A 16,372-nucleotide genomic window follows, 5' to 3' on the forward strand; every position below is an offset into this window, starting at 1 on the left:
TTTTTTTTTTTTTTTTGTCTTTTTTTAAGTTTCACATTTAACTGTGCTCTCTTTTGCATCTGGTTTTGGTTCTTTGGACAAAATTCTCATCTACTGATGATTGACATTGCTTACAAAAGCTCTAACAGTTTTTGTGTACAGTACATATAAAAGATACAAAGGAGAGTCAGAAGAGACATAACTACAATGACTTCTTGTACTTTGGAGCAGAGACTACCTATTTGCCATCTTGCTAGTATCTGGCATTGGCAAAGCACTTGGAAAATCCCTACATTTTGTAGAAGCACATTCCTTACTATAAAACCTATACAAGTGTTGCTGCAATCCCCAAAGAACTCCCTCCCTCTCTAAGAACATAGAAGAAAAAGAAGCAAGCTGGGGCTCTTAGAGACAAGACCCTGTACCAGTTAGCCTAAGGGGATGCAGCTTTTCTGGACTCTATTACTCAGTGAAGTTGGCAAGATTGTAAGTCCTTTCATTTGCAGAAGACCAACAGAGAGAGGAAGATCTGACCTCATTTGTGTGGATAACCAGACATTTTCCCCCTTGCTGAGGATTTAACTAATTTCTTACATGGTGATTATAGTTAGCTCTGAAATTCTCTGTGACTGCTTTGCCTAACAGCTGGAGAACATACAGGAAAAAGATAGTAACCAAAAAAATATCCAAAAGACAATGCAAAACAACTGTGTGGGAGAGATTAGGAGAAGAGATGTAGAGGAATAGATCTGTGTTTTGCAGTCAGCGAAAGGAACAGACATATGAAGGGTACATGTAAAGGGTACATGAATGACCTCTCCATCTATTTTTCTGACTGAGTATTCCTCGGCTTGACTTCATATGGCTTAGGCATGAACTTAGGCTCTGATATTCACACAGGCACAACAATTTCAGAAGTGAAAGTGTGATCTCTGAGAATACTTCCTATAACGTATCTTTTTTAAGTCACAAAGTTTCTTGTATTCTCTCATTACTGAGAAGAGCTTACACAAGATTGGCTCTTGGGTGGGCATAGGGAAAGTTTTGTCCCATTCACAGTGTCTTACTCTCCCTCTGTTCTCTAAGGTCTCTTTGTTTCTCTCAGTCTCTTGGCAGACAAAACTAACACCTCTGAGACAATGGAGAGACAATCAGTTATTCATGGAACATGGAATCTCAGGGACCATAGTTCTTATCATTGGAGTTTAGCACATTCATTTGCAACCAACACTTACGAATTAAAACTTGGCTTATAATCAACCTTCTTTTTCTTCGTCATCCATGTATGGACAGCTAGAAATAGTCCTAATCTATTCTAACTCCTTCTCTGTGAAGATGTAAAACCTAAAGGCTAAGTTGGACTTCCTTAAGGTCAGTCTAGGAATAGATCCCCTGAGAGACCAAGGCCACCTCTCTGTGTGACATTGAGAAAGCCTAGCCTTTCTCAAAGAGTGAACTATGGGGATGAAAAAGATAGCATGAGTGAGATCATCTCCTCTTTCTAACCTGTGTCATTTCAATTCCTATGTGTTGCCTCAACAACTCTGTGGATAAATGCAGGATATAAATGCACTGAATTAAAACAACGGCTACCAAGAGTTGTAATCTCCATCATTCTGAAACCTAGGCAAAATTGTCAAGAAAGGTAACAGCAAGTGGTAACTTGACTGAGTCAAGTGCCCAAGGCACTAGCTAGAGGGTCTTTGGTTCATTCATAGCTATTTCCAGAACTTCCTCTCAATGATAAAAGCTGGACTGAGCTAAGGCCAGACCTTACCTTCTTCAATGGTCACATTCCCTCGGAAGAAATATTTCCCATGGCCTCTGGAGAGCGCCACACCTAAACTGTGCAGAAGAAACAAAGCAGATCTTGAAGTCCATGGCATCGAGTGGGATAGACTTGTGGGTTAACATTTTTATTTTCCATTTTCACATTTCCATTTCATGTTCTGTAAACAATTTTTCCAACAGTTTACTTTTAAAACCTCACTGATTATAGTGGGTGTTGGTTTTTCTTAGGTTCAAGCAGCTGCTTCAAAGTCATTTCTGATTGGAAATGCCAGCAGCAATTGGCTGCTCTTGTGTTTCCAACACTTGTGGCAAACAGCTCGGCCCTCCAGCATGCCCTTCCCTTGGATGCCTTCCCGGGGGGCCACGCACCCTACTTCGTGCTACTGCCTTACACACCTCTGCCCTGATGCCAGCTAGAGATGGGTCTTTTAAAATCCCAAAGATTGAGATGAGGGAAAATAGATCTGTTCCTCAAAGGCAAAAATGAGAACTTCTACTCCTACTCAAGCTCAGCCACAGAACTCTGTGGTGGGGTGCTTTGCCCAGTCTTCTCCTGAGTCTTAATCAGTCTCCCACACTCTCACTGGCTTGATTTAAGCTCCTGCCTGCTTTGGCCTAAGAAAGATACTAGGCTCTAAAAACAGGCTCTTCATTTGGCAAATCCATTTACTAGTGGTTCATGTGTGCCTTGATTGCTCTCACTTCCAAATGCACTCTGCCCATGATCCCAGGCAGAGTGTATGACAGAGATATTAGACTTTATTTTTTTAATTAAATCTATACTCAGGAAACTCTCCTTAGCTCTGGGAGATACCTGTTCAGAAATATGGAGTAGCCCTGCTGAAGTCATTTTTAACAAAAAATAGCAGCCAAATTTAGAACACTGCATACACAGCTGAAACCAAGCAATTGAGGCAAAACCATTGTTTAGGACTATAACAAAGAGAGACAATAGGATTCAGAGGGAGACAAGCACAGGACAGCTCAGAGAGGTAGAAACAGAATAACATGTAGGGATGAAATGCTGCCTTCAAGTTTGAAGGATTTTGTTCTGGTCATGAAATAAAAAGGTGAAATGGATCTGGGGGGGGGGCGCAATAAGTTAGATGGTTAAGGACCCTAGAAACCCACCTTTGGTGGGAACCCCTTAGCTTTTTTTAGTTGGTAATGAGATGGAAAGCCATGACAAATTGAGGGAGTTCCCCTAGGTGGGCCTGAACCATCTTCCCCCTTCTAGAAAATAGACAAAGGCAGCCTGGAAAAAGCCCCTTCCTCACTCTTTCCAGCCTTTTGGCAGGGTGTTTGTTATCTTCAGATGACGAGCTCTGAGATCGTCAGCAGCTTTTGTACAAACACACTGATGGGTCGGATGGAATGTCCATGTATTATGGTCAGCTCTACCTGAAAGGAGTACCCTTGATGTCTGTATAATAGTAGTCATTTGTCATCACCAAAACCCGTTTCTAGATTGAAAAAAAAAAGTCATAGAGAAAAGAAAACATGGTTAGTCTGCTAGGTGACGTTTTCAGAAATCAATAAAAATAAATGAACACACGATCAGGTTAACGGCACTACATGAATCTTGCTTGAGATAAGTAAAGACAAGAGAAAAATGATCTCAGCGAAAGATATTTATTCCAGATAGAGCTTGCGAAGCTAATTTTTCCACAGTGGTTTGTTTTAAATTAAGCGGCAAGAATGTTTGAGAAAAATATACCCCTTTGTCCACTGTCTTCTTCACCTCCATGGAAAACTTCCCTGTCTTTCTATTCACCATGGCGTTTCTTAACTGAAACGAGAAAAGGAAATCTGGGTGTTAGTTTAATCTCTACATTACAATGCCATGTAGGCACCTTGCATCTCTAGATGGGAGCATGTTTGGTGGTGTGTGCAGAAACATGATGCTCTCAGAACCTGGGTGCTTTTGCAAGTGAAGCTACATTTACACAGAACTAGGAAATAGCTTCCATAGAATAAATTCTTGCTCTTTAAACAAAAAATAAAGTCATTCTGATTTGATAAGAATACAAGAGGGCAAGAGGATTGAGGTAAACAACAACAAACAATTGACTTTTGAGTTTGACTTGAGGCGCTTGTACAAACCTCAGTCCAACAACAAAAATGCCTGTTACTGTATTGAGGAATCTTGAGATTCCGAAAAGAGCTCTTAGAAATCCACTCAAGAACCAAGAATGTATCCAGGGACAAGTTACATCGTCAAGATTTATCATGAAGAAATCATTCTCTTTTTATAAGACAATCAAGTTTAAGGTGTTTCCCTACACAGTAGGTTTTTCTTTTTCTTGTTTGTTTTTTTTTTTAAAGAGACAACAGTTTGGGAGACAAAGATTAGCTTTTTAATAGCATGAATCATCTTCAAACACTCAATGAGAAATCTCAGCCAATTAATGGCCTTGTTGACAAGACATTGAACAGGGGCGACCCTGTCTCTCAGTTTTGGAAGTCCCATCTAGGCAGAGTAAGCCTGGCTCTCCTCCCCACCCCTGGCTGACCTCACTTCATTATGTGTGGCCCTCAGTGACTGCTGAATAGGACAGCAGATGTGGCGATGAGGGACATGCTACCCTGGATACCAACAGGACACAACAGGAAAGCCATTTAGCCCAAGAGGAGCAAATGCTCACATGCTGCAGGTCAGAAAAGACTCTTTCCTGGATCAGGCTTGGGTTTTTTAAATACATTCCCCCTCTTTCCTCCTTTAAGGCTTTTGAGCGATATTGGGTGATAGAAAACTGCAGTGATTGTGAGCAACCTAAATTTGATTCGGGGCTGTCTAGATTTGGGCTGGCATTCCCATCTTTTGGGAAAGAGAGTAAAAGCATAATTTTTTAGCTGGAGGCATGTATAAAATAAAACATATATTTTACTCTAGATATTTTCTAACAACACATAATGGGCATTTCTGGAAATATTTTCCTATTTTAACTTTTGTGGTTTTGGATGGGGAGAGCTGGCCCTAATTAAGTCTACTTTCTAACTTTTAAGAATGGCTCGATTTGTCTGTAACATGGTTTTCATTTTTCCTTTTTCTGGTGCATGCCTAAAGCCATTTGAGACCTTCCCCTCTCACATTCCCCAGGCAAGTCAGAGATTAGGTCAGCCTCTCCTTGCCTCACGGTTACCCCAGACTACTATGGTAGGACAGAACCATCGGCATGTGGCAAGTGAGGGCCAGAGACTAGGGCTTTGGACACTTTCCAGAGGAAAAAGCTAAGATAGTTAAAGTAGCCTTGCCCTTTTGAAAAATAATAATAGAAATAAATTATACTTATTGAGCTCCTAGCGGTGAGGCATGTTAGTAAACTTTAATGTAGAAATAAACTCTGAAGGCCAGTGCTTTATGACCTTTGACAAATTTACCTGCCATTCAGAGCCTCAGTTTCTTTTTCTGCAAAATGATCCTCATAAGAATGTCCATCTCACAAAATCGCCATTGAGGTCTAAATAGGTCCATGTTTAGTAAAGTGAAGTCAGCATGTGCTAAGCATCCATCATCATCATCATCATGACCCTCATCAGCAATACCAAAACCATCATGAACGTCTTTGTCTTCTTCCTCTTCACCATCATTCTCATCATTTTCATTTATTGTCACACACCTTTCAAGAGCTTCAGGAAGCAGTATTCAAAGTCCAATTTCTTGGCCCAGACCCAATGTTTTCAAGCTTTTTGGACTACAAGCCACATGAGAAATATATCTTACATGGGGAAGGCCTTCAGTATCTCCTATCTCAGTAGATTTCATTTTCTCTGCTACTAAGGAACTACTAAGTGGGTTTTGTGACTTCTTTCCAGGTTGAAAAGCTCTTAGCGAACTGATTTGGCACACACTGAGAAGCTGGCAGCCAGGTAGGAGTACGAATCTAGGGCTCAAGCTTGCACATGGACACACACCAGTTTCCTTGGGCTTTTCTGTGCCTTTGTTTTTTCCTCTCTTAGCCTGTCCAAAGTGTGTCTGAACAATACTCTCAAGATCCCAGGAACCCTGTCAAGGGTGGTAAAACACGGTGCTCATAAAATTCCTGTGAAACTCACATTATTGATAGATACTACTGACTGAGCTCTTACTGTATATGTATCAGTTAGCAATTGTGAAACTCAAAATTTCAATACCAGCCTGTTTAAAAAGTGGAGAAACTGAGTTACAAAACTTGAGGAAGATAACACAGCCTCCCTCTCTCTCTCTTCCCGCCTCTCTCCCTCCCTCCCTCCCTCCTTCTCTCTCTCTCTCTTTCTCTCTCTCTCTCTCTTTCCATCTCCCTCTCTCTCTCTCTCTTTTTCTCTCTCTTTCTCATGAGCTCAAGCTCTTAACCTCTATTTCCCAGTCCACAAGAGAAAGTGTGTGGAGTAAATTGACTATTTTAGCATTTATGTATAAAATATACATTATTATGTCTTGATATTTTTAAAATAAGTTTTTATTGTGAGAATACTGTACAGAGTAGGGGTTACAGCTACATGAGCAAGGTAATGAGTACATTTCTTATCAAGCATTGTTTTCTCCTCCTTTGTTTCTCCCCTCCCATCTCCACAACTACACTCCTGCATCCCCCCCATTGTAAAGTTTGTTTTTTGACATAGCGTCTTGTACATCTCATTATTTAATCAAAGTATGTTTTTAATTGATCACTTATTTTTTTACTTACGGCTTTATGGCTATTTTCAAATAATTATAAAAGAGGGTTTGCAACTTGACAGGTCCATATGTGTTTAAAACACAGCTTGATTATAGTCAGCCCTTCCACTGTCCCCTCCCCATACTATGCCTTCACCTACCAATCTTATCAAGTTTCTTAGAATTTAACCACTTTTAAAATGGTCTATAGTTCACTTCCTAGTGGTTTTTTTTTCTTCAGATCCAAGTATTGGGATCTGGTGCCCATGGTTCTGTCTGTTACCAGAGAAGAAGAGATTTGGTAATTTTTTTTTTTCATAGACTGGAACACTCTAGAAACATTCTTTTTCTATGTTAAGAGACTGAGGCTCCAGGAGTAAAGCAATGTGCTTAGAGTCATATGACCAGTAGGAACAGTCAAGTCTCTACTCACAGGTCAGGAAAGGTAAGACTGAAGGGCTGCTTTTAATAGCCTTTGAACTTAACACTTTCTGGATTTATAATACGAACTACTGGGAAAATAAAAATAGCATGGCAGAGAAGACTTCCAAACACTTTTTGGTGTGCCCACATGTTAACATATTATATAGTCATTAAAAGTCACAATCACCAATGTTCAACTTAATACATAATCAAAGAAAGGCAAATAAGTGCACCAAAGACACATATATGGTACCTTTCTTTTGCCTATAAGATGCCAAGCATCTGCAAGTGTGATCTTGAACTCAATGACATAAAAGGTAAAACATCCTTAAGGTGAAATAGCAATCTCAGTGTGGCAGTCAGCTTCCCAGGTCTCTGGGAGTTGCTCTGTGGACTTAGTTCATATTTGCTTTGAGGAGACTAGGGATTGGCAGCCTTAATGACCAATCATCGTACCTACCTCCCCAGCACCACAGCTGCAGGCAGGTGCTCTCTTTGAGCCTGCTGGGAACAGAACAGTAGGGGAGTCTCCCCCAGAGATCCAGTGGCCACCTTTGTATGAAATTACATAGTGACATGAATGGTAGCTTCTTGTTCACATGAGAATGGTAAATCCATCCTCCCAATGTTCAGGTAGCCTGTATGTCCAAGTGCCTAATGACATGCCATCAAGCCAACCCCACAGAATAAAGGGGTGCAGTAGTGAAAAAGTCTGATCATGAAAGCAGAACAGACACAAGTTACCTCCACCACAGATCCTCTCTTACGGATCTGCTTGGACTCTAAGGGTGAGCTATTCTTGCACTGGGAGCCTAGGGCTCATTCAGGATGTTCAGAGAAATGGGAGAGGTTGTAAAGGAGAAGAAAATGCATGGTTGAAGGACTCAGAAATAAGCTTCAGGCAAGAAGCTTGTAACTTGTGAAGGGCTCTATGAGAGCCCTTGCGGTAAGATGAAATGTGGACTCACAGAGGGCAGTAGAAAAAAGGCTTAGAGTGCAATCAAAACAATTCCAGTTGGGTTCAGTATACATATGGGGCAGGATTTCTAATACTATGTGAACAAATATTTATTTAGTAGCTACCGTATGCAAGGTACTCCCAATATTCTGTGTTCCTCAGAGAGAGAAAACACTGAAGTAGTCTTCAAACTCTCAGAGTCTAGGGCTTTTTCTGTGGCACAAAAGTGTCATGAGAATGATTTTAGAGGAATCCATGTTATGTGCCTTTGGACCATTATAGCAGTTCTCTGCCTTAATTTCCTTATTCATAAAACATGGACAACAATAACCCCTACTTTATAGATTGCTGTCTATGAGTCTGTTCACACAGAGCACTCAGCTCAGTACAGATACAGAGCAAGGGTTCCATATATGGTAGTTATTCTTACTTATGATACAATTTTTTTCTATTTATAGCAATAATCATGTTTCACTGTGGAAAGTTTGGTGATGACTAAATCATAATAGGAACAAAACAAACAAAAAAATCATCCTTAATTCATTCAGCCAGCTCTGGAAATTTATAACCAAAGAATAAACACTGTTTTTAAAGGTAATTTTTCCTTTCCAGCGATGATCCTCACTGGTGATTCATACTGGACCATGTGTCCCAAGGGCCCTTGCTGATGTATGGGGTCTCCCAGGGATCTGTCCTACTTGGAGTACTGCTGTTGATGGAGTGCCCAGCCCAGCCCATGGACTGGGACAGAAGTTCTCTCTGTCTGACAGGGTCTGCCTTACTCTTTTCATTATTTCAATTTTAGCCAGTCTATTTTAATAGCATATATAATCTGATATCACTGTTGGAAGTATGCAAGGGTCATGGTATAAATGCAGTCCTTAAATTCAACGAGAACCTAACTGTCCATGAGAGGTGAGATTAGCCTTCCAAGTTTTCTAAAGCTGGGTGGAATCAGTTACTTCTTCTCAGTGGCTTTGCTCACATGGTCTTTCTTACCTTCTGACCTAAACTCTGGCCTTTGCTACTATGTACAAACCTCTATAGACAGCCTATGGACAACCTTCTCATGGATTCTAGAATTCTCCAGTCATTGGAGAAATGATGGCTCTGATCTTCCTAAGTCAAATATGATAGTGAAGGAGTTTATATTTCAAAGCACTGGCTTGCAAGGGGACAAGACAAAAGACCCAAACAATGAGATAATCAGAGAATTTGTATATGATGAGAACACTGGACTGGCTTCAGAAGTGGGAACTCTGAGGACAGACAGCCAGAAAGCAGTCTAGTGGGTCAGATGAAATTGTTGACAATGCTCATGAGTCTGGAAAGCTGATCCTGCACCTCTGATGAAAAAGCAAACTGGAATGAGGAGACAAAAAGCATTTCCAAGCCATGATCAATAAAAAGTGTTATCAACTCACTGAAAATCAGCAGGGGCACAGAGGATGACTAAAATAATCATAGTAATAAATCTCTTTCAAGTAGGACTTGAAGGAGAAGTGAGTGTGTCAAACTGTGGCGGGTGCACCAGCAACTGGGGATGGGAGCTCTGAAACGAGTGTGAACATAACGAAGTGTGGCTTTCATGCTGATTAAAATGGAAACGATAGAAGATAACTCCCCTGTGAAGGAAAACAAAAAAAAATCCAGCGAGATGGAAAAGGTGAAGAGAAAGAGACCAATGGAGGCTAGGCTTCAAAGACCTGAGGTAAGTTAGCAACAGTAAAATCCACAGGACGTTTGTTGCATGAGAAGGTCAGTTGAGGACCAATAGCAATGACAAGAACAATAGTGACAACGGCTACTATTCATAGACTGTGCACATACTCACAAATAGAGGAAGCACTACTATATTTTCAAATACATCAATCCAGCGAATCCTTATAACAGATCTAAATGGTTGTAAGGTGGGGATTTCACCATCGTCTCATATTATTGGGGAAATAAAACCCCACAAAGACCAGGAACAATTGTGAAATACAGAGGTCTCAGCTGCTCCCTGGAGGAAAATTGCCAGGAGCACAGACAAGATTCAGCCTCCTCATAACAGTGCGGGGCAGTACAATCCTCAAACCCTAGCAGGATCCTGGTAACCACATTTAACAAACAAGAAGATATCAAATCCTGACATGATGTAAGACCATTGGGTGAAGGGACTGGCTAAGGAAGTAATTTTTATCAAACAGCAAAATTATTTTGTCTGAACTTGGGTTTAATCAGACTTAGTATAGATGAAGAAGGGATACAGGTTAAATTTCTCAAGCAGATATGACTCACATTTTACAAGGCAGGAAGAAAATCCAAGATTGATGCTTGCCAAGATATCCAGGGAGCAAAGATGTAAAAACAAACGAACAAGCCATAGTGAGGGAGCCGTGATGTGGGTCCCATTTCTGGAAGGCACTAGAATCCAGTCTGAGATTCCAAATAGTTCTCCTTAACATCCTTTTGAAAAGCAGAACAGTGTGAGATGAAACACTGCTAACATAATGACAGAAGTCAAGAAAAGACCTTAGACAGATGTGAAAAGGTAGGGAAGAGAAATGGAACTTTAACATAGAGATACCATAAGAAAAAATGAAGAGAAAGGCCCCAGATGACTCTACCTGAGAAATCATACCTTAATTAAAGAAGTCTGCCTAGATTCACAAAAGGCAGCTATGTCTAACAGATCTGATTTATTGAGGAAGTAAGAAGACTTAGTGAAAAGTCACAGGCATAAGGAAACCTTTTGATACAGTCTCGAAGGCTGAATTTGAGTGGAGGACAGAGGATCCTGTACTAACAGAAGCACAGAGGCACAGGAAAGAGTGGCCAACCACACAGGAAAGTGGGCAAACATAATCCCTGGGTTGCCCATTAGAAACAAGAGTATGCTCACAGGGTCCTGACAGGGAAATTCCAGTTGCCCAGGAGCCTGCCTGCTTGTCCTGCAGCTGCCTGACTTGCAACAGGAAGAATGCTCTGTTGCCCACCCAAGGCTTCCGTGAAGATGGCAGGCCTCAACAACCACACTGCAGAGGAGACTGGACCATTAAGTTGCACAGGGGACCAGTCTTCAGGGTTGTTTTGGCAGACTGCTCAAACAGGTGGGATGGTGGTCTGTCTGCAACTGATCTGACCGACTGGCAGGGGACTTGTAAAACTCCAACTGTGGTAAAAAGGATCCATTGTCTCCACATCTCTCTAGTTGACAGGGGTCCCTCTGGTGGCCTTTTGACCAGCGTTGAGTCAGTAGAGTTCTCTCCTCAGAAGACTTGAAAAAAAGTCACTTACCACATCATCCCGGTCTTCCCACTCCACTTCTGAGAGGTCAACGCTACTGTAGTTAGGTTTCCTGCGCTTTTTTCCTTCTTCATACTAGCATTGTGAAGAAGGGAAAGAGAAAGAAAACAAATGTCTGTGAAAACGTCCAGCCAAGGAAGGCAACCTTTATTCCCTCAAGTCCTGTTTCATGGATGGGGGGGACTATGAGAACACAAGTAATACTAAATAGCCTTGAAAGGTGATTAAAATCTTCAGTTCCAAGGATTTTTAATGACAGGCATACCAAGGCCAGATGCCTGTGAACATTTGCTCTGAGCTGAAGAATATACAAGCCAACTCTTTGCTTGATTGGATTTTCCTAGTATATTCCTTGGCTTCAAAATGCAAGGTACAAAGGGAAGTCCATCATGCCATAGATAGGGAGATTACGTCCATGTACTTCCAAACTGAAATCGCCCCTCAGAACACGACAAAGGGCTTCTTTAACACACTTACCAAAATCTCATGTTTTATAAACTGTCTCAAGCTTAACCCTGTGCTTCTTGGGTGAGAAATAAAACTACTGATCTCTATACTTTTGAGTTGGGCTCAGTTCCTGAGAACACTTTATAATAAACAGAATTTTCTCTTTGCTATAATACAGGCCATAGCAGTAGTAAACTAAGCGTGGCTATTTTACCAGGAATAGATGAGGGTTGGGGGAATTGTTGCCAAGTTTAATAGCTGTGAGGAAATTTCTCTGGAAAAGCTGATAAGAGCATTAATTTGTGAGGAAGTGGTTCTAGTTTCTCCCCCTAAATCACTGGTGTTAGCATACTATTTTATCAACTTGACATTCTTGTATCTGGGTGTTCCTGCATCTTGATGCCTTTAATATTGATTGTTGGGCTGTTTATAAGATAGGAAAGTCTGCCCTCTACTGCAGGCAAGGAATAAGCAATTTCTTTGTAAATTCAGCGTATAGGAATAGTAGCATACTGGAAAACATATAAAATGTGTGTGTGTGTGTGTGTGTGTGTGTGTGTGTGTGTGTGTGTGTACTTTCTTTTAAGTCTGTCTCAAGATCCATCATCCCTTGATTGGATAGTAATGATCTATGTGAGATGGAGGGTGAGTCAAATATTGCCAATGTATGGAAGCAAACAAGTCTACACTGGAATCAAGGACACAGAAGCCAAAAGTGGAGATCTCATGTCACTGTGACATCCAGTGTTTTTCTCTTCTTCCCTGTTGACTATATTTCAGGAACTCTGTACCACCTCTACAGACTCTTCTCCTTACCACCAAGGGGCAATGGGCTTCAACCACCCTGTCAACCATGTTTCCACTTCCTCCTTTGAGGTTTCTAATTAACAGACATTCACGGCTTTTATGACATCAGATCCACTCCAGATGAAAAGGAAGGGAAGTGGTTCTCTCAGAAGCCGCTGTAAATGATAGCAGATTAGCAGTTGGATCGTGTTATGGAAAGTTCCTGTGTGCATGGAAACCCTGGGCCTCAGAAAGCCAGGCTTGCTTTGAGCAGAATGAACCAGAAGGTCAGTGTAAGGTGTCATCATAGGCAAGAGCGATGGGGAAGAAGATCTAAAATTCAGGACTATCTGCCTGGGCAGCTAGAGTCAGGCAGCCATTTTAAACCAGGGCTACAAGTGCCAGTGGCCCCAAGTTCCATTTCAGTAAGAACCATTCCTAAGAGCTGTTAGGTACCTCAGATTCCTATAGCCCAGATCTGGAATTTCAAAGGCAGATTTCCACAGTTCCTTGGGTAGCCCACTTTGGGATGTGAAGTGTTTATTTTGTTGAGGATTTTTCAGGGGTAGGGGAGAGTGCTTCCTTTGGTTATTTCAAAGTGCTCTTTTACTCCTTTATTCAATACATATTTATTGGAAACCTACAAAGTGCAAAACACTTAAAAACGAAGTCTTTCACAGCACTCTCGGTTCCCATGGACTTACTTGTAGTTTATCACCCTTAATTCTGTCTGTTATCATCCATTCAACAATGGAGAAATGAACGCTAACAGGTTAAGTAACAAATTAACCAACAAGTTAAAGAAGATCATCTAAGCAGTATGAAGAAGGACGTCCCACCAACCAACCAGCCCCTGCCCCAGTTTTTATGTCTAGGCCTCATGCTATTTTAACCTCTGTGAAAGAAATGTTAAAAACCCACCCAATGTGTCATCTTCAAGAAAAAAAATCCATATATTTTTGTGAGAAGAGCCCTGCCACTGCCTACCTCCCACCTGACTATGAGACCCTAAGGCATGTGTCAAGCTACTCCAGAGATTCTTACTCATTTTCCAAACTACCTGCACAGGAAAGGCAGGCTGAGGAGACAGACATCAGATACAAAATGGCATCACAGTCCATGTTCCAAATATATTCTTAATTCATGGGTAACAGGATTGCAAGAATCATGTTCTTCCTGGAAAGACAGGATCTTCTGGTATGGGATTTGTTTATACCTTGTTTCTTTATATGGAAGGAGACATCTTTGATGTTGAAGCCCACAAGGAGGCAGAAAATGTTTGTCAAAGATGATGGTGTCAATCATACAAGTTGAGTCTTAAGACTGTTCTGGCAGAGTCATTCAAGAAATGCAGATCGTTACACCCAGAAGCTATTGAAGAAGCAAGGAGAGACTAGGGAATGAAGGAATAAAAGATTTTTCAGCATTCTGGTCTGTGAGCTACCATATTGCAGCAAGCCTCTAGAATTTAATTTCACTCAGGGAAACAGGAACTATGGGCAGGGGGCATACTCCCTAGGAAATTTCCTTTTAGAAATGTTCCTTCACAATGTATGTTTAATCAGGGTTATGTAACAGGTCTGAACCACTGTCATCTGGATCAAGATCCAGGTAAGCTTCTTTAGGATATAAACATTAACGTAACCAATGGGTTAATTTGATTGAGAGAGGAAAAGTTCTATGGACTGTTATGCAGAAAGCAGGCCAAGGGCTTTAGCAAACTACTATACTGACCTAAACTTGCTTTTCCATGTTTCCAATGGGAAGGTATAAGAAGGCCAGAACTTGGAGCTCCATTAGGAAGACACTTGTGGCCTGCAACTACTATTTCCCACACTTCCCAGATTAAGCACCTTGGTTTCCCCACAGCATCATTCTCAGTGAACACAGCTCTAGCAGGGAAGGCTCAGAGCACTCCAGAACACGAGGACTGGTTCAGAGGTGGGTATATAACCAGGCCAATCCACATGAGCTTCAAGAGACTCGCTGAGGCTAGCATCCACTGGGAAAAGAGGCTTTACATCCATTGGCATTGCTAAGGTGGTAAAATGTGAACCTGTGGACCATTTCATCACTACTTGGACAGTATCTCTTTTGAGAATGAAGCTACAGCAGAGAAAACAGAGAGAAGATATGAAGAGAGTCCTGAAGACATATGTGCAAACCTGAATTAAACGGTGCTCGAAATCTTTCTGTATTTGGATGTGTCACTATTTCCTCCTTGTATAGCTTTCTTTTCAGATTAGTTTTAGCTGGATGGCATTTCAATCCTTAAGTAGTCAATAGAGTTATAACTGGAATATATTTAATGCTGTTTTTCCCTTTTAAAAGAACTACTTTTGATAGTACATTTTACATTAAATATTTGCAAACTTCAGTACTTTAATGATTATTCAGGAACATATGCTTTATAAAATGTCTTATTGCTCACCAGGATACCCTAATTTGTTTGAGCAGAGCTGGTCTCCACTTGGTTTTCTGACACCTCCCAAGTAACAGAAAAAGAACTAAGCTCTTGTATCTCCAGTTCCCAGGCCAGCTCACTTTCTGGAGCAGCCTGAGCATGGGACAAACCCCAGATTCCCCCAGCTCCAAAACTTCCTCTTCTCCTATGTAAGGAGCTTGTTATGGGGCTCAAGTTTTGTATATGGCAATTGTTAGTGTATCTATAATCTGTAACTTCCTTTGAAAATGTGATTAACGAATTGCAAATTATTTCCAAAGGCTTATAAACAGACTTTGAGAGCTACAGGTAGGTTTGTAGCTTTGGGTGCCTGCTTTATGAAAAAAATATGCACAGGAGAATTTAATAAGGAAAGATATTCTGTGCTATGAAATACTTTGAGGTGAAGTTTCAAATGAAGGCCAGATGTGTGAACACAGACACAAGCCTGTGGCCTAGGAGGATGGGACAAGAAGGCACCCATCCTAGGAGCAAGCCAGAACGAGCTGAGGGCTTTTCCTGAAGGAGCAGAACATTCTTGGCCTCATTTAGTAGCTAATATTCTGGATACAGGCACTTCTGTGTGTCACCTGGAGATGTTGGAAGTATACTATATGGACCAAGGTAATGGTCACGCTGAGTTATAAAAAACAACTATGACATTGCTTCTTCTGCACTCTTCTGGGAAAGGGCTGAGGGGATCACAGACACACATCAAGGAAGGGAACCAGGGTGGTATGTCCTACTAATGGATCAACAAGACATGGAAGGCCTTGTTGTCAAGAGAAAGGAAGGAAGGAAGATGGGAGATCCATCTTCTGGAGATCCTTTGCTGGAGGGGCAGAAACTTTTCTCTGGACAATGGCAATGGTGTAGCTGAGGTTCAGAGCCAGGCAATGTCTGGGAAGCTATTTCTCTCCCCAGAAGGCCACAATCTCCACTAGTGAAGGCCAACATTACCTCTTCTGAGGCCCTGGTCAGCTCTCCTCTGAGAGGCTAAAGGGATTACTACAGAAAGGATATGAGCCCGGTGACAGTGGCTTGTGCCTGTATTCCTAGCTACTCAGGAGGCTGAGATCTGAGGATCACAGTTCAAAGCTAGCCAGGACAGGAAATTCCATGAGACTCTTTATCTCCAATTAACCACCAGAATACAGGAAATGGTGCTGTGGCCCAAAGTGGTAGAGTGCTAGACTTGAATGAAAGAGCTCAGGGACAGTGCCCAGGCCCTGAGTTCAAGCTCCATGACCTACCAAAAGAAAAATACAAAAAGAAGGGATATGAGCATGCAGACATCTTTCTTTCTTGCAAAAGCCTCCTGGCACTTTATTCCTTCACTCACTTAACAATAATCCAGTTCACTTACACATCTCTAAATCCTGTAGGTACCTAACACTTTCTACTCTCTGTGCCAGGCATGCGTGTGCCTTGGGAAGTCCTGGAGAAGCTGCCCAGAATGATAAGCACCTGTCCTCAACTCTGTGGGCTTCACTCATGATCAGATAGGTCAAGGAAGGCTTTTGGAGTGGTTAAAAGCTGGCATCCTACAGTTAAACCCAGATTCTACCCCAGTCTATGTATTATGTGCTCCAAGGGCTAGTGGTGCACTTCTCTGTCCCAC

General features: G+C 41.5%; 1 protein-coding gene across 1 annotated transcript in view; it reads right to left on the reverse strand.

Moving 5' to 3' along the window:
- The window catches only part of Cacna2d3 (calcium voltage-gated channel auxiliary subunit alpha2delta 3), a 927,251-nt gene that overhangs the window by 191,759 nt on the left and 719,120 nt on the right, over positions 1–16,372 (reverse strand). Inside the window, exons 18-21 of the mRNA XM_042679948.1 lie at positions 11,067–11,150; positions 3,488–3,559; positions 3,172–3,233; positions 1,757–1,824 (exon numbers count right to left, since the gene is read on the reverse strand). Of these exons, the coding sequence (XP_042535882.1) occupies positions 1,757–1,824; positions 3,172–3,233; positions 3,488–3,559; positions 11,067–11,150 (286 nt within the window). The remainder of the gene's footprint in view (positions 1–1,756; positions 1,825–3,171; positions 3,234–3,487; positions 3,560–11,066; positions 11,151–16,372) is intronic.

The sequence above is a fragment of the Dipodomys spectabilis genome, unplaced genomic scaffold (genome assembly GCF_019054845.1).
Source record: "Dipodomys spectabilis isolate Male_0828 unplaced genomic scaffold, ASM1905484v1 ptg000054l, whole genome shotgun sequence".
NCBI classification, from domain to species: domain Eukaryota; kingdom Metazoa; phylum Chordata; class Mammalia; order Rodentia; family Heteromyidae; genus Dipodomys; species Dipodomys spectabilis.